Source organism: Uloborus diversus, chromosome 1, assembly GCF_026930045.1.
Source record: "Uloborus diversus isolate 005 chromosome 1, Udiv.v.3.1, whole genome shotgun sequence".
NCBI lineage: Eukaryota > Metazoa > Arthropoda > Arachnida > Araneae > Uloboridae > Uloborus > Uloborus diversus.
Genome location: NC_072731.1, coordinates 47990137 through 48017744, shown reverse-complemented (window position 1 = coordinate 48017744; position 27608 = coordinate 47990137). Strand labels below are relative to the sequence as shown.

The 27608-nt window shown below is 31.9% G+C and overlaps 1 protein-coding gene across 1 annotated transcript in view; it reads right to left on the bottom strand.

Annotated features, from left to right (window-relative positions):
• LOC129220153 (lachesin-like) overlaps positions 1–27608 on the bottom strand; it is a 428258-nt gene that overhangs the window by 91322 nt on the left and 309328 nt on the right. The window contains exon 2 of the mRNA XM_054854546.1: positions 1374–1489. Within this exon, the coding sequence (XP_054710521.1) occupies positions 1374–1489 (116 nt within the window). The remainder of the gene's footprint in view (positions 1–1373; positions 1490–27608) is intronic.

Below are 27608 nucleotides of genomic sequence, written 5' to 3'. Positions count from 1 at the left end.
ATTCTGTATGTTTTCTTTAAATGTAACAAGAGTGTCACTTTAAATCAAACATTCAATTAATAGTAATAAAAGTTTTCTGTTTCTCTGAAATTTTCACCATAAGTTCTGCAAATTAATGTTAAAACTCAAATATGAATTTAATAGGAGGAGCTTTGGAGACTGCATGAAATAATAATTGATGCTCTAGCTCTGAAATCATTGCCTTGATCAGTTTCCTTTTTTTGCCATCTTTTCACAAACCCACATACAGTTAAAGCTGCAAGAGCTGTATTAAGTATTTGATTACTAATTTCATCCATAAGTGTCAAATTAAAGCGACAAAAAGCGATGAACAAGCGCAAGCACATGGATATAAACTAAAAAATAGTAGCCCCCGTTGTGAACAAATCGAGCAACCGTCCGCGCAACCGGCAGCAACCCTGAGGGCAACTTCCCTTCCGAAAAACCAGTTCCAGATAGCGTTGACGGTTCCTATTGCGGTTGAGATGTCGCCTAATTTCTCTCGTGTGATATCTCCTTAAGACTAGTACATAATATTGCTCTTAAAATCGACTCGTTTTTGGGTAAAGGAGTCGGAGTAAAAAAGTCGGTCATTTTAAATTGTAATTCCAATCCCGATTTTACGCCTAAAACCGTTTTAAAAAATAAATAAACGTGAAATGTACTAGAATCAAAGCATTGCTTTATTCTACGATTATTCATTATTTCACACTTTTAATAGGCATTTTTCATTAAAAAAAAATAACTAGTGTCATATTAACTGAAAAAAAAAAAAAACTTAGCACTCTAAAACTATTTATTGAATATTTCTGGGCTATTTAAGCAGTGTTGATGTCAGTTTTTGCACATTTACGTGCCGGTGCATGTGCACAAAACACACACACGCACTCACACACAAAATGTACACCTTACAAGTAGAAAAACCTATGCGCAAATGAACCAGCTAGCAAAACTAAACTAAAGAATAACCATTTGTTCGTCTTAAGACACCACTTCTTCAAATAGGGGCTGTACAAAGTAATAAAAATAGTAGACGGCGGAAACTATCGTTCTTTGGCTATATAATATGAATTTTGAGCATTTTTCAATTTAAAAGAGTTCATTATGCGTTCACGCCATTCGATCAACTGCCTAACATGACCAAAAAAAAAAAAATCAACACGTGGCCTCTTTATCGACTATACACTGATAAACTCCTTTTTAAAAGACATTTTGAAAGATAATACTAGCGTTACTTGATACCTGTTGCAAAAAAATGTGATTAAAAGGATTTTGATGGCAATAAAAAGAGTATATAGGATCTTAAAACTTGTTTTAAAATCATTTCTTCGAATAAGCAAAATGATAAGGAATATATTTTACTTTGAAAGTACCTTGTATCTTTCTAGATTGTTCACAACACATGGAAGAACAACTTCTCTTCCTGCTGCTATGGTGACATTAGGAATTGGCTCTGCAAAGGATGGTCCTGTTGGCTCTGGTGGTGTTGCTGAAAAAAATAAGTTAGCTATAGTAACAGTAAACGGTTTGAAATATTTATTGAAAAAACAAGTTCGCATTATTTGATACACACGTAATTTTATGTATTGGAACCTCCATAAGTCGGCATATTTTTCCTAAACCGAAGATAACAAAACATTGCAATATTTAAAGCTGTCATTAGTAAAGAATTTTTTTCCTTAATAACAGTAGTTTTCCGACATTTTATATTGAAAATTGGAAGGATTCGGTAGTAGGAAACAGCCTATCTACCTTAAATGGAGAGAAAAAAGGATCAGTTCACTTACCCTCTTAAAATTACCTAATTCACTGCTCGTTTTGAAATTGATAGATATACGTATAAATGAGTATATAAAGGTAGCCCGGGTTACATACGCTAAAAATCATTAAAATATGTTTGCAAATATGCACTAAAAATACCATAAATACACACTAAAAATTAATATGTATTCAATTATACTTATTTAGCTTTAGAAAGTTTTTCCATGTGAATAAAAAAACATAATTGCTTAGCCAATTTTTAAGCATCAGCATGAAGACAGGAAATATAAAATTTCTCCATTGTGATTTATATTTGAAGAGTGAAGTTAAAGAACAAAACAAAACATATACGTATATATTATCTCTAATATACAGTAAAATCAAGTGTTCTTAAGATATAGATATATTTTTGTTTACTTAAAGTATTAACAAGCTTCCGTTCATTACAATGAACTAGAAAAATTATTTTACCAAAACATTTTTGAACCCTAACAAAGTTCCTTGACGTCAACAAGTAGCTTTCCACAAAGGAAAAAAAACCATCCTTTTCGTGCGTGGAAAAATTGGATTTTCCATTCAGATGTTTAATTTTAGGTTTAATTATTCTATTCATTTCAAAAGAAAAAAAAAACATACTCTTATAGTATTATAATAAATAATAAATATTAAAAAAAAAAAAACAAATTTGTAGAATTTAAGTACGTTTTCATAGGTTATTTATTGATTTTTTTTTAAATAAAGCCAAAAAGTACATCTATACAAGAGAACAACACTATAATGCATAAATAAAAACCCTCAATAAATTAGGTTTTTAGATATAACATGAAATTTATTTGAGTACTATTTGACCACGGATTGTATGGAATTGGCAAACATCCAGCTAAGGCGACTCCATCTGAATGAGGGAAAAAATTTTATGCGCGTATTCCGCTCATTTGAACGAGACTATGCTTAATTTGAAGGCTAATATACATCTGCAAAAGCTGACATCCCTGAAAACTAATAGATGCTTCCATTTCCGCGTGTAAACCGGATTTTTGCCTTTCCATACAATCCGTGGTTAGACAGTATTATAATCGCATATTATGCAAACTGTTTTTTATCCAATACGTGTGTAAAAATAAAACAGTGATTTTCTCAATTATTGTTTTATTCAAACTAGTGGTACCCGCACGGCTTGCCCGTAGTAGAAAATTAAAAGTCATTTGGTTCGCCTGTGTATTTACAAAACAGATAATGAATTTCTCGCCAATTTGCTATGTTAAATGGCGCGCTCATGTTACGGTTCCACGTTATGATAATTTCGTAATTTAACATTCCTATTTTGTGATAATTTGCTGAGTAAAATTTTCTGAAAATTGGAATAGAAAAAGAACGAAATCGAACTTTCCTAATATCGATTCGAGTTGCACACCCCTATGCTACAAACCAACTTTGTGCCAAATGTCATTAAAATCGGCGGAACGGTCTAGGAACTTTGCGCGTCAGAGAGATCCAGACATTCAGACAGAGGTCCAGACATTCAGCTTTATTATTAGTAAAGATAAATTAATAAAAGTATGAATAACGAAAATAATACAATAAAAAATTCAACTTCACTGTATACAGACCTAGTCCAAAAATAAATGAATAAAAATTAATTAAATTTTTGAATGAAAATCAAAAATTCACCTCAACAATCATTATTTTTCAATAAAATTTGCTGTGCTTTATGCTGATTCAGTCATTAATTTTATTTTTATTCAGTCAGTTAATCTGTAACTTTTGTCGACAGTATGTCTACTTTGCTATAACTATGCTAAAGTTATTATTATTATTATTATTTCATTGTGAAAAAAAATACCATTAAAGTAGCTAAATGAAAAAAACATTTTTCGATGCATGTTCTTAACCAAGAGCTTTTTCCAACAAAGTTGGTGTGAAGCCAATTTGCCTTTAAGTTCGGGGTATGTGAGGAGGTTGCAAAAAGGGCGGTAACAAGCCCATGCAGCATTTAAATAATCTTTTTTTATAAAATTATATACAATGTAAGAAGGCGAACATGCAGATTACTTCTATACATAGTCATCATATTTAAGGAGGCATTTGTTCCAGCGGTACACAAAACCATCGAAACCGGCCTAAAAGAAATTATCGTCAGTAATCTAAAACCACATCAAAACAGCTTGCTGAAACATAACATTGGTTCTGAAAGGCTGACCTCCTAAGTGTTTCTTTAAAGAGCAAAAGAAAAGAAAATCACTTGCTGCATGTTCGGAAATGACTGTAAAGAGGGAGGCCCAATACATCTCTACGCCCAAAGCTCATCACACTTCTTCTTTCAATGGTGGACTATGTTTCCGTTAACGCAGCTACTTCTGACATTTTGCCATGTCATTGAACACCTAGTTCCCTCCACTAGTACTTACCGTTTAAAAGCTCTGCTAACTTTCTTAATCATGCATTAACGTAGATTAGCCTTAAATTTCCCCGTGGGTGCTAATGTCAAGTTCAAAATTGAACAAAATATTGTTCAAATCTAAAATCGAAATATAAGGGAATGCAGTTTCCTCTCCAGGACCTATGCAACAAAAAGTATTTGTTCGAATCGAACAACTCCATCAGAAGTTTTGATGTGGAGGGACGAGCAGAAGACCGACGGGGGCTCTTTTTTCTCATTTTAAAACCCTACTTGCATCTTTTTAATTTCAAAAATGTATGTAAGTGTTTTATTTATTTAGTTTTGGTCCTAGTAATCTTTTTACAATGCGCTAAGCCACTCTCGATGTCTTTCTTGTCCTCCTTCACTTAATTTCATATCAAAAGAGGTCAATATGAATGATGTAAAAGATAAACCTTTAAAAACAATTCAATGCATCTTGTAAGTAAAAAATATGCATTGTGACGTAAATGGGAGAAAACTGAACATTCTGTCTTCCAAACTTAACATAGTTGGACCAAGAATAGTTTGTTTTAAGAGTGAGGTTTTTTACTTATTTTCATCTAACTTTCTTTTCCAAAGTGAGCACAGTGAATTTACTCTTTTCACAAACTTATTCAGTCGAAAATGCTTTTAACAAATGAAATTGTTGCGTGGGAAATTGTATAAAATTACTGTCCAAAGCGTGAAGTATGGAAGACTCGTGTTTTGGGATATGCATTCAGTTGAGAAAGTTCGTTTTATCAAAATCAAAATAAGATGATGCATCGTATCATATACATCAAATTAAACTTCCTAGGGCTCTTATAAATGACAAAAATAGATACAACAGATAAAATAAACAATTTTATAAACAAATTATCATTTGTTTTTATGCTGTTTAAAATTTTTTTGCACTAGTTCTATAAAACACACACACACACACACACACACAAAAAAAAAGAAAGAAAGAAAGAAAGAAAGGAAAAAGAAAATATAGATATTCCTTTTTTTTTCTTTTGTGAAGAGATAGCTCCATTTCAGGGAGACAAAACATTTCACAATTAAAATAAATTGCAAATACTGAAGATATTTTTAAGGCTATCGTAAAATAATCCGTGCTTACACCCAACGTTTATCTTCAATAATGGATTGCTAAAGTGTTTTCCACTGCTGAGCTTAAAGTATATTGCTTTCACAATGGCCTCGCTACTTCTCGCTGTAACTATACCACATATCTCAATACTTTACTCTATATCGTTAAACTTTCAATCTACCTTTAGATAAAAAAGAACTGTACCTTTTTCAACGGGAAGAAGTTCAAGTGCTTAGATAGGGATCAAAGTTTTCATACAAGCAATTCGTTAAGGGTATTTCAGCGCTTTACGGCGAATAGTATTTTTAAGAAAAAAAATAAAGATACTTCAATGAGGATTTTCGACGAAAAATAAATGTCAAGATTATATGGTTACCGAAAAAATGGTTTTTAGGTTGATTTTAATCAACAAATATGTTTTATCATTAATGCTTTTATTTAAAAAAAATTAATAGATTCTAACTTTTACATAACATATTTAAGCAAGTTATTTCTATTCTTTAAGTAATATTTTCGTTCTAATAAATTCTTAAAACTGTTTAAGTACTTTTTCCCGCATAACCAATATTTTGATAACATACACTTATTTAAAAAAGTTGTTTAAAAATAATGCTAGTATGGTTCCTGAAATAACAGTCTATTAAAGAAGCTTGACATTAGAACAAGTATTTTGTAAGGTGATGAAATATGTTATGGTTTTATGTTTCCTGAAACTTATAGTATTTAGAAAAAAAAATACTTTTCTTTCTCTAGTGCAATTAAAAATGCCTAAAATCTTGCGAAATAAGAGTACCGCTTTTGGCATTACATACTAAATGACAGACACCTGTTCAAATTATATTTATAGTACCCTAAAAGAAAAAACTGCGAAAATACATTATTTTTTGAATTATCCAGGCCTATTCTAACGTATTGCAACGTTTGCTGTTAAGCTCCTTTGTAATCAATTGCAGGTAATTTTTCTTATTTGATTTTTATCCTCACTCTGGATTCCCTACTTAAATTCTAAAATAAGTTTCAACAATTATCGTTGCAAACTTTTTTTTGGTTACATATCTCTAGTCTGTGCAATTATTTATTCAGAGAAAACGTATTTTTTTCAGTTTAGTTCATTCAATGGCAGAATTAGAAGGCACTTGTATTATCATTGGATGTGTTATGCATTTGTGTTTTTTTTTTTTTTAATGTTATTTCTCAATGTTATGTTATATTTTTATGCGTTTACGTTTAATGAATAAAATTAACTAGCTGCATTTGCAATAATACTATAAACTTAAAATAACGTTTTTTTAAACAGATAAGATTTCAACTGATAATTTATTTTAATTGTTACGCATTTGTATTACATAACGTATGCATGAAAAAAACTAATTTTATTTAAAAAAAATATGAATCAACTCATGAAACTCGATATCTTTGAAAGGAAGAACCTGATAATTGTTTATCCCTGAAAGTTTGGATCATGAAACTTAAGTTAGAATTTTTCATTATTTCTGATAACTTTTTTTTTTTTAATAATGCGCTGCGTGTTACTTGATTTACCTCAAAAAAATAAGAGTTTTATTTCTTACATAGGTTTAAGATTTTCAGCTAATCTTTTGCTGATATTTTATACGTTCCACTTTTTTTTGTGTTGTAGTTGAAAGGGAAGGTGGTTTCTGAGCTGTTCAAAGATATTCTCCAATTGTTTTGAAAACTCTCTAAGTATGAAATGCAAATAACGAGTTTTGTTTTCAAGTTGCCCTCCCTTCACTAGATTTTACATATATATTCTAAGCCGGTATTTACTGCGGCTTGCGGAAAATATATCTAGAAATGCAAGATCTGACAATAAAGTTTAGTGAATGAAGTCAAACCGGCCAAACTAGCATTACTAGACAAATAAAACGCTACCCCTGCGTTGCGGCAAATGTGAAACATCTTCTCAGACCGTTGAGAGTCGCTTGTGTTCGAAATAAGACTTGTTTTACAAAGTGCTTACTTAGTGTTTTGATTTTTAACTGATAACTGGACTGTAAATAAACAAAAAATGTACTTAAAGGTTCTGTTTTAAGCGTGTCAAGACACCAAGAGAAGCGTTCACCATACTCGCCAGATCTTAATCCTTAAGACTTCTGCCTATTTCTACGACTCAAACTTGCTTTGAAATAAAAGAGATTTCACGATATTCCTGACATCCAACAAAATGTGACGAGACTTTTAAGCTTCGAAAAAAAAAAAAAAAAAAATACGCATCATTTCCAGGACATGTACAACAGATTTCAGAGATACATAGTTAAGGGAGGTGACCGCTTGATAATTGATTAAGATAAATGTCATTAATATTTAATCTACGTTAATGTCACAGGGCTATTTACCGAATTTTATCGTCAGAGGTTATATATTTACAAATTAACTTTATCATTAAAACTTATACATAGTTTCAAATAAACAAAATGAAGAGGCGTGTATTCACTGACAAGTAAATAATTTCTACTGTTAATTTTTTGCTTTTTATCGAATCTTTGATGGCAGCTTTATTAATATTTGTTTCAATTCAAATTGATGAAAAAAAGCGTAATATTTTTTTGCGCAAAAAATAACTTTAGAAATACATAACAAAAGCTTCCAAAACAGCACTGTACACAGAGTAAATTATTTCTGTAGTGCAGTGCATGAAATAGGTGGCGAAAAGAAACGCACTATCTTCATTAACATGAATTTTCATTGGACTCAATTTAAGTATCGCGAAACGAGCATTGGACTTATCATCATATTTTTTCACCACATGCTGTTCAAGTTTCTTCTAAACAGTCATGACATCACTTCCGTTTGCATTCCATTTCATCACTTCCGTTTAGGTTTAAATTCCACCGTCATCCTTTCGAAGGAAACAGTGTAACTTCAAAAATTTCAAACCCTTTATATAAATCCTGCTATGAACAAAAACGCGAATGTTTCGAAGTTGCCAAGATTTCTTTTTCAAAAGCATATTTTTAAGCCTTGAAGTTTTGGCTTTCACAACACACTGAAATCGTCTCATACATATCTATACCGCTCAATAAAGCAGTCAACGGTGATTGATGATAAGGGGAGGGTTATATCAAGCATACTAGAAGGATCTATCTAAAATAACTCGTGAATCTTGACGTGAAAGAATGTAACAGAAAATAGGACTTGTAAAATTGTGTTTCTAAACTGATGTGATAGTTCGAGTATTCTCATATTGTCGTGTTAATATAAGCTTTCAGTTTAAAAAACACAGAACGCTTCAAGTGCCAAACAGATAAATTTCGACGGAACTTTGAAAATACATGGGTTTATTGAGATAAGTGTGACTGAGATTTATATTGTATTTTTGAACGAATCCTTACTTACTTTTTTAAGGTCAATTTAGATAATATTTTGATTTACTTAGAATCACACGTTGTTTTTAGCTCATGTGTTTTTTGCCACATTTTTATTTTTACTAAAGGGACAAGCAAGCAGTCGTAAGATTTGTGTAAAAATATTAAAGAAATATGACTTTTTTTCCCATAAATGCACACGTTTGTTTAACTAATGTTTTACGCCACATATATATTTTATATTTTATAAAAAAAGAACAAGCAAGTGGTCGTATGATTTATGTAAAAATATTTAAAGAAATATGACATTTTTTTTTCAAAAAAATAAAAAAACTTGTATTTTGTGCTGAACATTTGCGAACGCACACTTAAATACGATAGATGAATGTTGAAAATAAAGAAACTTTTTAAAACTATATAAGTACTATTTGTAAGTAACTTTGATGCTGAACGTAACTTTGAAGAACATATTGATTTACGCTTGTTTTTTATTGTTACGCTATCCGAAAAGTTTCTTCGCATTGAGTGTCTAAGTTACAAAGAAGGTTCATTTCTCATTTATTAAAATGCATTACAAATCTTCAAATTTCATTACATTACTAACATAATACATTATTCTATGCATTTCTTCAATTTTTATGCTTCTTAAAAAATCAATGTTCAAGGATGAATAAAATGCCGAGAAAAATTTTCTTAATCAATGTCCAATTTTCTAAAGCTCTACTTTAAAACACATTTCAACTCCTAATGCTTTGAAGCTGAGGCACCTAATACTCTCATTTTTTGGATCAAAAACAAAATGTTTTAAACCCATAATAAACCACTTATGTACAAAGAATTAATACATGATTTCACACAATTAAATTTAGTATAAATAAAAATACGATTAACAGATGGTAATTATAAATATGCATTAAAAAATCAAATGCGTCGGGGATGATTTGTGCTACAATAGAGATAATATTTTTGAAAATAGTAAACAAAACCTATTGTAGAAATATTTTTTTTTTTAAATCAAGCTATTAAACGTCTTAGATAAACTGAAATATATGAATCTGCAGTTATTCCCAAAATTACGAGTAATTTATTATAACTAAACTACCAAATATCAAAGTTGAAAAAGTATACACTATTGTCGGTTCTATTTCCAATACATTATGACACATAGATTGCAATATTTTGCGATATTTATAAATAGTTCGCTTCAAAATATGTCTACTATAGCACTAATCACGTACAGAAGTCAATCTTATCTTAGATTTTTATGATCCAAACTCAGAACCTTCATATTAAAATATGCACCTTGGCTGCATTCATTCGTCATTGCTTGTATCCTCTAATTTCATTTCTGTATTTATTAGTATTTTTTCATTATTTTTGTATTAGAATTTTTTTCATTATTTTTGTATTTATTAGTTTTTTGTCATTATTTTTGTATTGAAATAATCTTTCTCTTTTTCTGCTATCGTCGTTTGTTGCAAAATCAGATTGAAACAAATTAATCAGTTTCTATATAGCAGCTTCAACACGCTTTTAGAATTATCGTAGAAACACGATTGATACATATTACTGATCATAATCCAGTCATTATTTTTATTAGTACACTTCTAAGTGTACATTTTATGACATTTCTATAAACGTGTATTTCACAGTGCTTCTATTACATCATTACAAATCCAAATTGAATCATCTAGTTTTATGCTTTTTTTTTTTCAATTTTAACAAGATTTTTCCTTTAAAGTACTCTCAAGTATAATACCGAAGTACAACTAATTGGTGCGCTTCATTTTTTTAAAAGTAAACGCTAGTTCAAAAGTTTAAAAGCTGCTTTAAAAGGAGAGTACCCATACACAAATGATACGTAAAAACGCTGAAACGACCATTTTTGTTTTGGTTGGATTTGCAAACTTAATTTGAGATCAAAGACTACCAAAGCTTTGATGCTGCAAATATTTTAATTTTGCTTCATAATGAATAAAATTCTGTTTGAATGCTGGGAAGTAAGACTCTATCGTGAAACGTAATTAAAATTATTTAAAGTACTGATTTTATTTTCTGAAAAATTTGCCTCCATTTCCGTTAGCGAAATTTAATGGAAACATTTCTTTTTCATCTTTCTTTCATTTGGATTAAGTTTCCGCTAAAGATCGCTAAGGAAGATTATTATTTTACGTTTTTTATTAATAGAAAACTTTGTAATGTGAGCTGCATTTAAAGTTACGTATTCATTATCCGCAATTTATTCAATGAATTCCATTCGCTTCGTCAGAGTTAATGATACTTTCTACAGGAAGTTTTGCAAATACTAAAAAATTCTTCTCAAGATTAAGTTTTAGTCGAGTCTAATTGATGTTTAAACTTAATTATGACTAACAATTTAAACGTTTCGAAATGGAATACAAACAAACGATAAGTTTTACTTTTAGAGACTACGATATGAAACTGAGAAATGTGTTTGCTAAGGTAACTTCCAACTCAGCTGTACTTGCAGTCGTATTATATGTGAAGTTCCATTTGTCCATCTATCGAATGCGAACTGCCATGCTTAGAGGTTTAAAAATGTTGTCTGATATGCTATTCAACGTTAAAAATCTTGCGAATTAGATGTAACGAAACGTGACATCACAGTTAGTGGCATTTTATTTACTTATTTTTTTATTCATAAAAATGGTGCAACGTTTTAACGCTTTGAAGCACTATAATAGTAGAGTTTTGAAACAAATCATTAGTAGGGGAAGGTAGGGCAAAGTAAAATAATAAAATATTTACTCCGCTTTTAGTTTCTCTTACCTAGTAATATTTTAACTATGTAGTAACATATGTATTATATCCTAGTCAAGAAAAACTACCGCCTCAACATAAAATAAAAGCGTATGATAATACAAGCAATTTTCAAAAATGGAGACTAAAAATGTAATATTTAGTTGTTAGTCAAACATTACTTATGATATCATTAAATGATAAATCTCTTCTTATTAACATTTGAAACATTAATTGGGACCTCCCAGTAATTGGTAGCGTTTATTTAAGTTATATTTATCTTATTTGTATTTTTAATATTTTTCACAATTCGTCAAAACCATGCGGGACAAAGATACTGGGGAAAATGAAAGAGTTCATTTCCTTTACTCATTCAATCTTTTACAAAATCACTTAAGTATGCATTTATTAACTTATTTATTTACGATCCTTTGTTTAATAAGTCACTTATCAATTCATTCATTCACTTATTTTCTTATTCATTCACTATTTTATTCACTCAATTTTTTTTATCACGTATTAAATAATTGATTTATTTATTTATTAGTTTATTGCTTCATTATTTTTCGTTTATTCAATGATCCTTTTATTTACTCATTAATTTGTTCAAAAATATTTTTCACCTTCGAATAGAACATATTTCATTCAAAATATATTTCATTTTTCACTTTGCCTCATGAAACAAACATAACAAAAGTGACAATTTTACTACCAAAACTTTAAAAAAAAAGAAAAATCAATTTAAGTTTTATCATAAAATGCAATGTTCTTTCTTTATATACTGTAATTTTCAAAACAAGTTTTCAATTTGTTCATTTTGAAAAAAACTCAGTCATCTTAGTATTTCACTTCTAAAGTATTTCACTTTGTCCCGAATTCCCCTAGATATCAAATCCTGGATGCTAAATTGAACTAGTAATAGTAAATGTTAATAAATGTGTTATTTCAACACTATGTCTGATAAACTTAAAATGCTAAAGCTAGTTTGCAGATGTCTGGAACAAAAATATATTGTGCATTTTTAGCTCGCTGTTTAATTAGCATCCGCAAGTTGGCCTTCATATTGCTAAAATATGTTTTTCTATTCATGTATTTTTACGTAAAAATATAATCCTAATCAATCTAGCTAGTGATTTCACTCATGGAAAAGAAGCTGGATATTCAGTAAACACTGCCTCGACGGTATCACCCGAGGCGGGATTGCAAGTCTGGCTCCCTCTTTCATTAAACCACCGATAGTAACACGGGAGTCAATATTGACTTGAAGCCCGGGTTAGGCTCTCATTACTGCTGCTGAGCCAATTTTCTGCCTTATCGGTTGAAACGAGCCTCTTAAATGACAACAGACGCTGCAAACAAATGCTGCTGATGTACCACGCCAGGAGCAAGGAAAAGGATTCCTGGAATCTAATAATGACATCTAATGATGGTGGTACATTGGTTCCATATTAGTGCGGTCTGTATTTCTTTGAGGGGGCTCAAATCCCGGCTTTGAATGAAAAGGTGTCGAGTTTGTTGATTCGCATGTTAATGTATCTGCTATTTCAGCTTGCACGGCTTGGTCGTACAACCCGTGATGAAAATCGAAAACATAAATATAAATTATTATTGTATCAAATATTAAATATAAGTTTTTTTTTCAAAAGGATGATATAAATTTTTAGTAATAAGATATTTTTGAACATTAAAGAGACGGCATAAATTCATTAGTAATACATTAATGATCAAATTCGTGAATTTAAATACTAAATAACATTTTTTTTATGTTAAAACGACCACGCTTTGTTTATCCGGACATTCTTGTAGTAATCCGACGTATAGTGCAGCTCTGGTTAGTTGAGCCGCGACCTTGAATATGTTTACCTGTTTTAGGGGAGTTTAGTGAAAAATAGACGTGTTATTGGCTCGGATTTTAGTTGGAATATATTTGATAAACTATTAAGACAATTTTTCAGCTTAACTTAGCGCCAATTACCCCTCCCTATTTTCCGAAACAGAGGTAAACATTGTCAGAGTAGAAGCTCAACTTTTCAGAGTATCACAATAGTTTATTAGGACTGAGTTTGGTATCACAGTTTAGGAAAATCAGATAATCCTTTTATGCTTCTTTTAATTGTTGCTAGATGTTTAGTGATATTACGAAAGAATCACTGAGAAAACAATTGTATTTGAATATATATATATATATATATATATATATATATATATATATATATATATATATATATATATATATATATATATATATATATATATATATATATATATATATTGAATATTCGTCTTAATCTTCGTGAGTCACTAACTGAAATCTATACAATAATTAACAAAAATAAATGGATTATATCTGGCCATTCATTTATGTTTACTTGGATTTTCAATCACATGTATATAATCAAATGCGAGTGTATCCTCTGCTTTTAAAATTTTAGAAGTTAAACTATGCAGTTTTATGCATCATACAATAACAATCCCAAGGTTTCTTTTAATATTGGTTGTACAGTCGAGTCCGATAAATGGAATAGCCAAATTTCAACGAAACCTTGTTCTGACAAGTGAGATATTCCATTATCCGGGAACAAAAAAAAAAAAAAAAAAAACACGATTTGGTACATGGAAAATTTATTATATTAAGTGGTATATTTTTTAACCGATATTCCAATAAGCGGGATTGACTGTATTTGTTGTGCATATAAAAATGATAAGTTTACACGTTTGCTAGTTTGTTTTTTTGGAAAAATATTTCATGGCAGTTGAATTTCGAAGTTACGGGACACAAAATAATACAGATTAAAAATAAGACTTCTCTCGCTTATATGTAGTTTTAAATGTATGTCAATTCAAGTATTCGTTGATGTCGTGTATCATAACGAGTCAGTTTTTTTTAATTGAGGGAACAAAGGCATATTAGAAACATTGAATGCAGTTGGAAAACATTTTATATGTTTTGTTAAATTTTTTAAAGTTATGAGCAATAAAAAAGTCATAAAAATCTAAACGAACAAATATTATTATTAATTTGTAGGGTACGTTAATATATTTCTCAACTACTTCATTGCAATTTAGTAAAACAACAACACAGTAACAATGGGTAAAGTAAACAATCTAACAATTCATTACTTTAGTAAAATATCATTTTTTTTTCTTGTGCCTACAATCATGTTTTGCTTGGCAAATACGTTTTGCTTTGACGAATTACCAGTTGGTGTAATGTAAGGTCAAGACTATAAATCAGCCATTGCTTTTCACGAGACTTACATATCTCTATCCTTAGCGAAATGCGGTGAGAAAAAGATGAAAGATAAGAGAGGGACAAACATATTTCTAGGTATCCTGATTTGAACGTTCCATCATCGAATTGACGGTAAGTGTCCCCCATATACTTTCATCTGTGATGAAAGAAAATTGAGTGATTGCAGAATGGGCATATCACGACAAGAATATTTTTATAATTCATCATATCTGGAGAACTTACAAGTTCGGACAACGGGCATTTCAGATATTATTTCTTTGCAATTAAGTTCGAGGATATGTGTGAGTCAGTAGACTAAAAAGCGGAAAATTGACATTGTTTTCACTTCCTTTTAAAAGTAAAGAAAGCACTGTAAAATCGCGAGAAAAAAACCTCTCAAATGTCAGCCGAAGTTTCCAATTTAATCATCTCCGAAAAAATATTAATTAGTTTTCTCATCCCGTCCGAAAAATCCGCTTTGACAATAGCGCATTAATTACGATAAGTTTTCTCCTAACGTCTGTATGTATCTCTATTGACTCAAAAACAATGTGCCATAGAAGGTTGAAATTTGTCATGTATATCCAGACCACCTCCTCTATTGGTGGCATTCGATTGTTTTAGATGGGTTCTTTTAAATCTATTTTGAGGCAAATCAGTGTTAACAAAAGAACAACTGAAATTTCCCGCATACCTAGAAAGACTGAAGAGGCTAGAGTGGCCCCTGAATGATTTTCGAAAAAAAATCTCGATACATTTGTTCATGAGGGAGTCCACATCTTCAATAGTGACTAAAATAGAACTAAAGCCTCTTCACGTCAAACTAAAAAATCTTTGTTTCTCTTTCGGAGATTGACCCCTACGGTCTGACTGGTGAGCAGTTAGCAGCACTTATTTCACATTTGGAATTTCATCTGACATGGCAGAAGTATGAAGATTAAGATGAAGTTAGAGTAATTATCATTTTTTCATGCTACAGTGAGTAGAAAGGATTTTTTTTTTTTTTTGTAAATGACCTAAGGAGCCACTGCAGCCTCTTCTGTCCTTCTAGACATAACGTTCAATATTTACACTTCTATAAAGCTAACGGCTTGGTAATAAGTACTTCAATAGGACCAGTCAAAAAGTTCCAACTCGTTCAGTAGGGCTATGTTTCGATTTATTGGACAATAAATTAGATAAGGGGCCACACTGGCCTCTTCCGTCTTTTCCAATGCAGACTTAAATGATGTTATAATCTGGAGACATTTAAGCGCTGCATCTCCAAGAATTGAATTGCTAAGTTTTTGTGCCAACATGGCGTACATTTGTTGTCAAAATATTTTTCGTTTAGAGCAATTAGCGATACTTAGCACGTGATTCATTAAATCATATTAAAATTGCTGAAATTTAGAATACTCTATAAGACACTTTTTTCCATAAGTTTGAGATAAAATAGAGATACATTTACATTCCAGCCCGCTTAATGGAATAGCAAATTTTCTACGAAATATTATTCCAATAAGCAGGATATTCAATCAAATATTAGACATACACGGTTTGTTACACTAAAAATGTATTACATCAGGAAGAATAGTCTTTTAACCGATATTTTAATTAGCAGGCTTAACTTACTGTTTTCTTGCACACACTGCATCTAAAGGTATTGCATTCTTCTTTTTTATACTGACTCTAGACAGTTTCATGCAATTCATTCACAGTGCATTTGAAAATACAATTACCTGCGTTTACTTTAATTTTATATGTGAAAAGAAATATGTAAAGAATTTTTGTTTATGCTTTATTGCCTTAAATATATCTACACAAGTGTCTTATTCATAATGTTACAGGTGCCAATACAAGTGTTCAGTTTCGTTTATTAATACCCCCCTTGCAAAAAAACATCCCTTTTTTTTAATAGGAACAAAATGACGTATTTACTATTGATGTTACATACGTAATATCATGCATCAATAAAAACTCACATTTTGGCATCAAATAATGTTCATTTTTATAACATACGACTTGAATCTTGCAGTCGCATTTTTCAAAACCAGCTTTATTAAATATAGGAAAATGTTAAACTTAAAGCTATTTTTTGGGAATACTATTTATTTTCCCTAAAGAATTGCTATAGGCAATACAGAGTGAAAGCATTTTTCTGCCGTTTCTGAAATATTTATGAGAACTAAATTTATTTCATGTACCATACGGACTTTCAAACGTAAACATGTCTGATAAAACTTCATCCTTTCACATTTAAAGGATTCTCAAATGTATGTGTACGAGAAGATGAATAAATTCCTCTAACGTATGTCTAAAAATGAAGTATTGACGAAAAACTTTAATATCTACAAGTAGTATTCCAAACAAAAAGAAAATATACAGAAAGTTAATAAGCGAAAACTAAACAACAAAGTAAATGATTTAATTATTACGAGAGCCATTCAATAACTAAATAGACTGATCTGGAGGAGAAAAAAGTTTATTTCCACAAAATAGGATGGATAATCACCATCAACAATTATGCACTTTTTCCATCGGGCTATTACCTTATTTGTAGCGGCTGCAAAGAAATCTTTGCGTTGGTGTCGAATCTCATTTACTACAAAATGTCTTGCAATCCTCGTTAACTTTCAACATTTTGTCACGTAATGCCTCCTTCAGCCGACCAAAGAAATGGAAATCAGTTGATTCCTTATCGGGGCTATAAGGTTAAAAGAACCGACAGAGTAGTGTAGTAGTTAGTCACTGATTTCTTACACCCAAAAGCGAAGGTTCAGTCCTGGGTCTAGGTGGTAGGTTTTCAAGCTGCAGCAAATCAACAGTGTCCACGTCGTATGACTATGCGGCATGTAAAAGATCCCTCGAGCACTCGTTTGACTTAGAGTGTTCTTGGCAAAATTAAATTCTTGGAGAAAATTCGAATCAAATAGAGCACATGTTCTTCCATCTAGTGGGGAAACGGTGCGTCAAAATTCCCGTGGCAAAATCATCCGTCGATAGGGGTGCTACATGATAGAATGTATGTTGTTTCCGGGGAACGCTCTAGGTCTGCAAATATAGTCCCTCTAATACTGCCCCGTTTAAAAGAAATAAAATAGCTTATGAGTGACAATACATCTCATTCCATTTCATCAATGGTTCAACGTGTTAATTGAGAAACGTCAGGACATCCATTGCCTTGTTCACCACACTCCTCCAATCACACCTCTCCTCTGAGTATGAACTAACAGCAGTAACACTGAACTTGAACTTTATCTGCAACCTCTGTCGCTCGGCGGTTTACTCTTCAATAGACTGGCCAGAATAGTGTTCGTCAGACACTGACTGTCGACAACTTTTGAACGATTCAATCAATTTGTTAAAGAATCCACGCTTCATACAACTTTTACCATACCTATTATCATTCTTGATTATACATTAGTGGTTTTTCACATTCAGCAAACAAAAAATAAATCACAGAAAGTTATTCAACTAATGTGGAATTTCAAGAAGAACCAACATCGTTTAAATAAATTTGTTGATCAATCTACTGATAAAAACTCATCACAATGAGGCTTAATTAAAATCTCAATAACATATATATATATATATATATATATATATATATATATATATATATATATATATATATATATTGCTCAACATTGATAATGCAACCCCCAAGAAAGAGTGGTCAGAAAGTGATAAAATTAGGAAAAAAGACAAAGACAGCAAGGAATACTAAATGATGGGCAGAATACAGAGCGACAACGGCGTCGGCTCAATAGGATGTAGGAATGTAGGACCACCGCGGACAGCGATACACGAAGAAACACGTTAGGCATAGAGTCAATAAGGGTGCGGATGGCGTCCAGAAGGATGGCTCTCCTATCCCTCTCAACCATTTGCCACAGTTCGTCTTCTGAACGAGGCAGGGACAGAGTCTGCAAACGGCGTCCAATCACATCTCACACATGTGCGATTGGTGTAGGGTCAAGAGAGTATGGTGCCAGGGAAGCATTTGTATGCCATGGTGAGCATGTTGGCAGATGCGAGCACTGTGTGTTCGGGCGTTATCCTGCTAAAAATTGCATTAGGTATCCCTTGAAAGTAAGGGATTGCCACTGGCAGCAACACATTATCCAAGTATCGTTGGGCCGTCGTAGTGTACTGAATACGAACTAAAGGTGATATGGAATTGTACGCAATCGCGCCCCAAACCATTATGCCACGTTGTCGTGCGGTAGGACGTTCCACAGTTACTGCCGGATTAGATCTGTCTCCACAGCGACGCCACAGACGTATGCGGCGACTATCGCTGAATAAACAGAAGCGGGATTCATCTGAGAACAGGACATTTCGCCATTCTGTCATCCGAGTCCGGCACCATACTAAACGTTGCTGTTTATGTTGTGGGGTCAATGGCAGTTTTCTTAGCTGACGCTGTGATTGCAGACCACGTGCGACCAAACGGCGGGAAATGGTTCTGGTTGACACGGGAACATTCAGGGTATCTGTCACCTGCTGCAGAACCGAGGAAAAAGTGACTTGTAGGTCTGCTACAACTTTTCTGTGGATGCGTCGATCCACGCGTTCTGACGTCACTCTGGCTGCCCCCGCACCTCTAGATCTTGCCACATTTCGTTGTTCCAACTATCTTCGGCACAGCCGATGCACGGTGCTCGCATCCATGTGGGTATCAGCTGCAATTTGGCGTACGGACCTACCTCCCCTTCTTAGTCCGATACCATACCCCTCGTAATATCGCCTATCTGCTGGAAGTGCCTTCGTTGACGGCGGCCTGGCATTCTCCCGTGTTACACGTATCCTCCAAGACAGAAAGAAAATTTCTTCGATAATTCTCCAGTCAGAAATAACGACACGAATATTGCCCATTCTGCAAGTTCCTTTCCTTATATCTTACTTCACGTGCGTCGGAGAGCTGCGAATTTCACATCATTTACATAACTCAGTACTGTGCGTCTACTCAAAAATTTGAATAAATTTCTGAAGGCTCCTTCTTGATGGCGATTTTGAAAATGTCGAGCAGTATATATATATATATATATATATATATATATATATATATATATATATATATATATATATATATATAGATAGATATTTTACGCGACGTACCCTCAATTTGTTCCATTATACAAGTAAATGATCCTTGCAAAATTTTAAGTCAGTCCATGAATATTACCCGTGCCCCTATGGCCCCTTTTTTTTAAGTTTTGGAACAAAAAAAAAATCAGATTTTCTAATTGTTGTGTAAAAGTGTTCTTACGTTTCATGTTTAAAATAATTTTGAACCACAATAGATGTTGCTACTTCCAGACAAACCATTATCTCAGTTCAATTCCTTCCTCCTACATGTTACAGAGGGTACAGGTACACCAATGGCCTTTTCTCCGGCATACCGCTCCCTGCGCTCGTTTAAAAAAAAAAGCGGCAGGAGAACATTACACCCCCTTTCCTCCAGATGGACACAATGTATGGTCATTAATGTATGATCACTGACAACAACAAATTGCCCCCTTCAGGCTTTGGGTGTGTTTATTTTCGAAATTTCCTGTGTATGTATAGGTGTGACAAATAGGGTCGCTAGGTTTCAATGCTATAAATGTAAGTAATGGCATTTCTAAATCGATGTTCTTTATTTATAAATATACTTAATTGTTATGCAATTTTTATTTCTTAAAATATAAATTTTGAAAAATCCTTGATTACTCTAACATAAAAATATACTGTGTTTCCTTATCTAAAATATAAATTTAAAAAAAAAAATCGGAATAATGAAAAAATCTATACTTTAAATTATTTTTCTTCTTTTTCAGTACATAGTCCTTTATTATCATCAAATTCTTTCCGTAATTCACAAGATTTGGAATCCGAAAAGGGTATCTTACCTAACCTGTTGAACCTTTTTTCTATTTCTGGTCTTCCACAACCCAAAAAAGCTTGACAACAATTGATATATGCTCGCCTTCACACTGTTAGACAAATGCTATATTAGGGATAACGATGCTGTTCATTTATTAACAGCCTAGAGCAAAAAATGAATAGTGATATATTACATTTGGATTGCCATCATCATGCACTTAAAATCGTACTGCAGAATGTGTATTTTTAGAAATTCTTTTTTTTTTCTTAGTTCTAGACCCGATATTCCATTATTTAAGGGGACGAAGGACCCTTAACCTTCAAAACTATCAACGTTTTGGAAAAAAAAATATATGTTATGCATAATTAAATTCTGAGCAATTCGATACCTTTATTATTACCATACGCAAAAAACTTTTCAAGTTATCGAAAAAACGCGTAAACTTTCATCAGAGAGATTTATGTTAACAGCAGCTGTTTAAGCTTTTTTTTCTCAGGTTTCTCGTTTTGCGTGCATGATATATCTCAGAAAATTTCTAATATATTTCCTTAAAACTTTAAGTGCATGCTTTTTTGAATTATTTACATGATTTGAGAGTAAATTTATTTATTTTTTTTTAATTATTTTTTTTTTCAATTTTACAAGTTAATAAAATAATTTTCCAAAATTTTGAATGAAAATATTTTTTGAAACTATTAACTTTAATTTTCAACTGAAATTTAAGTTCATATCATAAAAATAAATCAGACAAACAAGCATAAAAAGTTTTACGCAAATACGTAAGAAACTTTCTGAGATATCACGCACGTAAAACGAAAAACCGCACCTGAGAGAAATAGGCTTAAACAGCTGCTGTAAGCATAAATCTCTATGGAGAAAGTTTACGCATTTTACTATAATTTGAAAAGTTTTTTGCGCATGGTAATAAATAAGGTATCAAATCGTTCAGAATTAAATTATGCATAGCATATATTATACATAAAATTTATATATATATATATATATATATATATATATATATATATATATATATATATATTATTGAAGAGTAATACACAAGGTCACGCAGACTTTTCAATTACAGTCGAATAAGACACGTTCTCCAATCGAACCAAAAATGGGCTTAGTTTCTCTAATGAGATTATAGACAGAACGATGTATGTCAATATTGACTCAAGATCTGATGTGGGTGTACAATAAAATAAGACATGAGGTTACTGGTACGATATAGCTAATTTAATGTTTGCCTTATGATTGCTCGTATTTAGAAGAGATGCTTCGATTAAAGGCTAGTTCATTTAGCAAACTAATGAGTAGAATTTATACGTAATGTATACCAACAGCATTTTTATTGAAAAAATATTTCTTAAAAGACGTTTTTTCTGGTTTTTGCATTCATTCGACACTTTTAAAATAGTAAAAGAAAATAGTAAATAGCAAAAACAGAATCTTTGTAATTACTATTTGTGTTACGATAGTTTTGTTTGGAATCTTCGAAAATGGTCACAGAAATATAGAGGAATTTTTTTCTTTTTAGTCGTGAGCTGCGAAAATAAGATATGATATTGTTACTTTTTCCAAAATTGGGGAATCAAAATTCGGTGCAAAGAATAACAGCACATTTTGAGTTTTTTTTTTTTTTTGAAATGGATGAAATTTTTATAACTTAGTAATGTTTTATCTTTTTATGCCGCATAAAAAATGTGTTTTGAAATAAAATATTCAGAAACAAGTTCAGCTTACTGTAAATTCAATTCTCTCAAAATATTTTTTTGAAAACTTTATAACTAGATTACTTTTTCGTAGCTCTCTTTGGCCTTAAATTTAGAATAATCAAACTGGTGTACATTAAAAAATCTGTTTAAATCATCCAAGTGACCATAATACATTTATTTCCTAATCATTGAGGCAGATCAGAAACACTTCTTCTGGTTTAATTTTTATATTTTGCTTCTCAATAAACAAGAAATGCATTGTCTGCAAAATTTACTAAACAATTTGATAAAATATAAAACGATGTTTTTTAATTCTAAAGACTATTTCTATAAGCTTGGTTTTCGCTAAAAAGCGTGGAATAAAATAAGTATCTGGTTTCTTGATTAAAACACTAAACAGTTGCAACTGATCGTAATATTTTTATATTTAGTGTAATTCTAAAGCAAACAATAAAATTTTAATTAAAAATTGAGAAAAGAAAATTATGGGCGGTATGGTAAAAGCCATTCGTAAAAAGCTATATACCCCCTACTTCATTTTCTGTCAAGTTTTAATTTATATTCATTGTTTGCTTTAGAATTACTGTAATTATAAACATATTAAGATTAACTGCTACTTTTTAGTGTTTTGATGACAAACCATATACATATTTTATTTCATAAATTTTAGCATAAACCAAACTTATAAAAATAGTTTTTATAAACTGTTTTTAATATATTTTTTTTTTAATATACTTTGGTAGAGAATGTATTTGAGGTGAAAATGTTTGAAAGTTCAAACACATTTTTTTACCTATCCTTTTTAAAATTAAATAAAGGAAAAACTACGGTACAGACTTTTGTTTTAATCTAAAGATATTGCGCATACAGAGATAATAGCTTTTTTTAAAAAAAATATGTTTTTATTAATCTGTTTTTAGTATTGCTGGTTTCAATGTTCGAATTTAAAAACAGTTTTTTTTTTCAAGTATAGCTAAAAATGGAGGCTTTTAAAAACGCCTGCAAATGTTTGCTTGCTTAAGTTCAGCATTGAAACTAATTTGTTAATCTGATTGACAATGGGGTGGTTTCCTTCAGTCAAAAGTACTACTTTTAGTAATTAAAATGGATAGAATTAGCAAAAAAAAAAAGCACGGACACAGAAAATAATTTCATTTCCCCAACAGTTTTTTTTAAATTAATTTTTTAAAATGTCCGATTTTTCAAACAAGGCGTGGTCTTTATGAAGTCACAAATAATGCAATTTGGCGCATCTTTCTACTACATTTCTATGTTATGATAATCAAGCAGCAAATCAAAATTGCGCTCTACGTTTGCTATCAACCATATCGTTGCCAATACACGTGAGTAAAGATGCGAAATTAAATATTTTGTTCTGTGAATGGCAACATTGAATGGCATTTCGTCATTTGTGATGTCACACTACAGAAGTGTAAACAATAAAAGCGCAACGATTTAAGTATTTTTTTTTAAATATTAAACTTAAATAAGCTGTTTAAAAAATGGTCAGATCTTATGTTTTTAAGCATGCTCTTTCAGAAAAAAATGCTTTTAAAATTTTGGAAACGAACCCATTTATTTATTCATTTTTTCATTAGTTATCGCTGCAATCAAAAACCGGAAGCAAAACGCAGGATTGTGTCAGATAATGTAAGTTCTGAAATAATCTTTAAAAATAAAATAGTTTATTTCATATTAGAAAGAAAATCTGTGACAATGTGAAAAAAAAAAAAATCGGGGAGGAAAAAGAATGCTAAATAAATATTAACTAACCCTTTAAAAAAATCAATGTATTTTATTTATGATTCTTGTTTTATAACAGTTCTTAACGTGCCAAAAAATTATTATTCTCAAACGAAATACCCTCTCTTATTCATTATAAGATATTAGTTTCTGAAATATTTTCCTTTGCTTCTGCTTCTGGTTCAACATCGCTATGTTTGGAGCATTTGTTGTCATTGCGGAAGCTCCTTTCTAGTCATAAGGCAGAAAATTGACTCAGCAATAGTAATGAGAGCCTTGCATAAGCTTTCGCTCAATATTGACTCTCGAAGGTTTAATAAGAAGAAGGTAGTCAGATTTGTATTATTTCCCGGGGCACTATTGAGCAAGGACACAGTTGATTATTTGGGTTCTTTTCCATATCGAAAGCACCAACTCGATTGATTAAGGTGTGTTTAGAAAGATGCATTTCATAAGACATTGAGAAAAGTCAAAAAATGTTTATCAATATGATGTATTTGAACATTTTTGCAATCGGCTTCAACATTTTCTTAAGGCTTTTCAATGCAGAAAAAGCAGCGAATATATATATATTTTAAAGTTATCTATATTTAGTCTGGCGAAGTTGAACTTATGCATCAAAAGAGCTTAAATATGTGCATTATATTTAAAAGTCATAGACTTAGAGCTGGCTACACAAAAAAAGTACTTATAAGGTACATTAAAAATTTATGTATGGATTGAAAGTACATAGGGGAAACTCGGGCAACGTGAATACCTTAAGCTTTTCTTGACTATTGTCGTTTAGTTATAACTTTAGAAGTTGAAAGAAATGTTTATAATCAGTTGTCATTTAATGAACTTGCGTAATGGAATAACCGTTGTTCTTAATATAAATTACACTATTAGATATGAAGCCAGTTTTCAACAATGGCATAAATATCCGCTTTGCCCAACACCCCGGGTAAAGTGGATTCGTTACTAGGGCAAAGCGAACAGCAAAATTATTTGTCATGAAACTAAACATTAAAAATAAAATAACCATCGAAAATTAAAGGAACATATCCAAAAAATATTTTTTTTTTGCTACAATGCTAATTATTGTAGTTATTGCAAACAAAGGAATTAAACTTAAAAATAAAATAAACGTAGAAAATAAAAGGAACATATTTCAAAAAATTTTTTTGTTGCAGTGCTAATTATTATTCTTATTACAAACAAAGAAACTGAACTTAAGAATAAAATAAGCATCGAAAATAAAAGGCTCATATTAAAAAGCATTTTTCTACAATACTAATTATTGCAGTAATTATTGTAACAAGCAAAGACATTTTTTTAAAAAGTCAACATCCAAAATTTAGGAGCATATTAAAAAAAAAAAAAACATTTTTATGCTACAATACGTTACATTGAGGTTATCAGAAACAAAATCATTACCATTTTCGAATGATAAACACTCTTTATGATACCACTGAATACAAATACGACATTGTATCCTGTTTTCCATTGGCTGATCATCTTCTTCAATGAACATTTCATCACAGAAAATGCACCTTAAATCATCAAATTTTTTACTTCCTTCTTCTTTTCATTCTCTTATTCAGTCCTATGTTTTGCAGTAGAGATTTTCGATTAGTCTTTTTGGTACTTAGTCTTTTTAATAGTCTTCTGAGAAGCTTTAGTCGGAACATCATCTAGTTACTTCACGACAGTCTTTTCGATTTTTCAAATTTTTATCCTTGATTGTCCTTTACTGAAGTACTTGTATGGAGTGTAGATCTCTGTAATTTTTGTTTACGTGTTGTTATTGGTTTAACAGGCTGAGGAATATGTAATAAAACTGAAGGACTGTAGTAGTTCTTAGAACATACAGATTTAGGTGAAGCGCCGGGAACATCATTATCTTGGACTTATTCTGTTGTTTCAGATTCATTAGAAGTATAAGGACGGTCTTCCATGGTAGTACTGTCTTGAGATCAGAATATTGAAGGACTTCCAGACTCGGGTGAAGTGACTTGTCATGACCGGAAAAGTTAATATGGTATTCACTTTGCCCAATCCGCTTTGCCCTTCAGGTACATTTCTAAGTTCACTGAAAATTGCTAAAAAACCAGAGCATCTAAACTCGTCGTCTGCGGATAGTTGAAAGCTACATAATCGTACATCAAATCCTACTCATAATAAAGAACATATCACAAATAGTATTAAAGTTATAAATAAAACACTAACATCTGTAAACTTATTTTGTTCTCCCCAAAACATACTTTGTTCGCTCACTGGCGTCGCGTGAGGCGAACTTGTCCCGATGTGTTTGCCACGCACGGAGCGGCAACAGACGACCGTTGCTATGACAACGCGGCTGCCGCCCAATTTATTCCTTGGGAGTTATTAGGCTAAATTCGCTTTGCCCGGGGTATCCGCTTTAGCCGAGTTTCCCCTACATACCCAAGCATTTCTTACTTGGTCTGCCAGGGCGGGTAAGGGAGCAGGCGAATTGGCGGGGATCAAATATCACCAATTTTTAGCAGGAAAACTGTAGATTTCTGCATGAATACTGCAGTTTTTCTGAAGGTAAAGCCTCAGATCTTAAAAATATCTGCAAAATTCTTCAAAATTTCTGCAGGTGAACTTCTGTAGATTTTGTGAGAAGATCGCTGAACATTTGGCAATTCCCGTTTAAAATTAGGCATTTTTGTGCAAAACAAAATGTGATACTGATTTGATTATACTAGTTACATTGATGTGTTTACAGACGTATATTTTAGTTACAGTTATGTAAAGAGATTACGTATGTAGGCGTGTACGTAGTCGACGTATATGGCAGTGTTTCTTCCTGTATTTCACAACAAGGGGCGATCTGTATGAGGGGGGGGGGAGGTCAGATTGCACATTGAACTCTTAAACTTGGGGAAAAGGGAAGGTTTTGAACTAAAAAGGCGCCACTAATTAAGCTACGTATTTTAGAAAACAATACTGGAATGATTTTAGAGATGGCAGATGGCTAATCTCTTTTGCGCGACACTTTAGCCCAGAGGTTTCTCACCCTCCCCCCTTCCCTCCCCCCCCCAAAAAATAAGGACCCTCTAAAAGAGTGACTAAAAGCACGTTTAAAAATCGGATTCAAAAATAAAAACAGCGCATTCTAGGTCATAAACCTCCCCCACCCTTCCCCGTCTTCGCCGCCATTTTGGGGCACTGAAGCTCTTTAGCTATTATTATTGAAATAACGCGCTCGAATGTTTTTCAAGATCGCCGAGGGCTGCTGATCTCTACTACATGTCTTAATATTCAGAAACTTTAGGAAAGGGTACTCCCCTCCTCCCAAAGTCACCGTTTTCTGGGGCTGGGGAACCCCTTTCCTAATGTTTCTGCATATTAAGACACATAGTAGAGATCAGCCACCGACCATCTCGAAAAACATTCGAGCACGTTATTTCAATAATAATGGCTAATGAGCATTAGTGCCCGAAAATGACGGGGAAGGGGGGGGGAGTCATGATGCAGAATGCGTTGTTTTTATTTTTGAATCCGATTTTTAAACGAGCTTTTAGTCACTCTTTTAGGGAGTCTTTCTTTTTTGGGGAAGGGAAGGGGTGTTGCTATGCAATATTTGGGGATAGGAGCTATTAGGCGGGGGGAAACCTCTAGCTGAAGTGTCTAATTATTACTACGCGCAAAAGAGATTAGCCATCTCCAAAATCATTCCAGCATTTTTTCTAAAATCATTAGCTTAATCAGCTGCGTTCT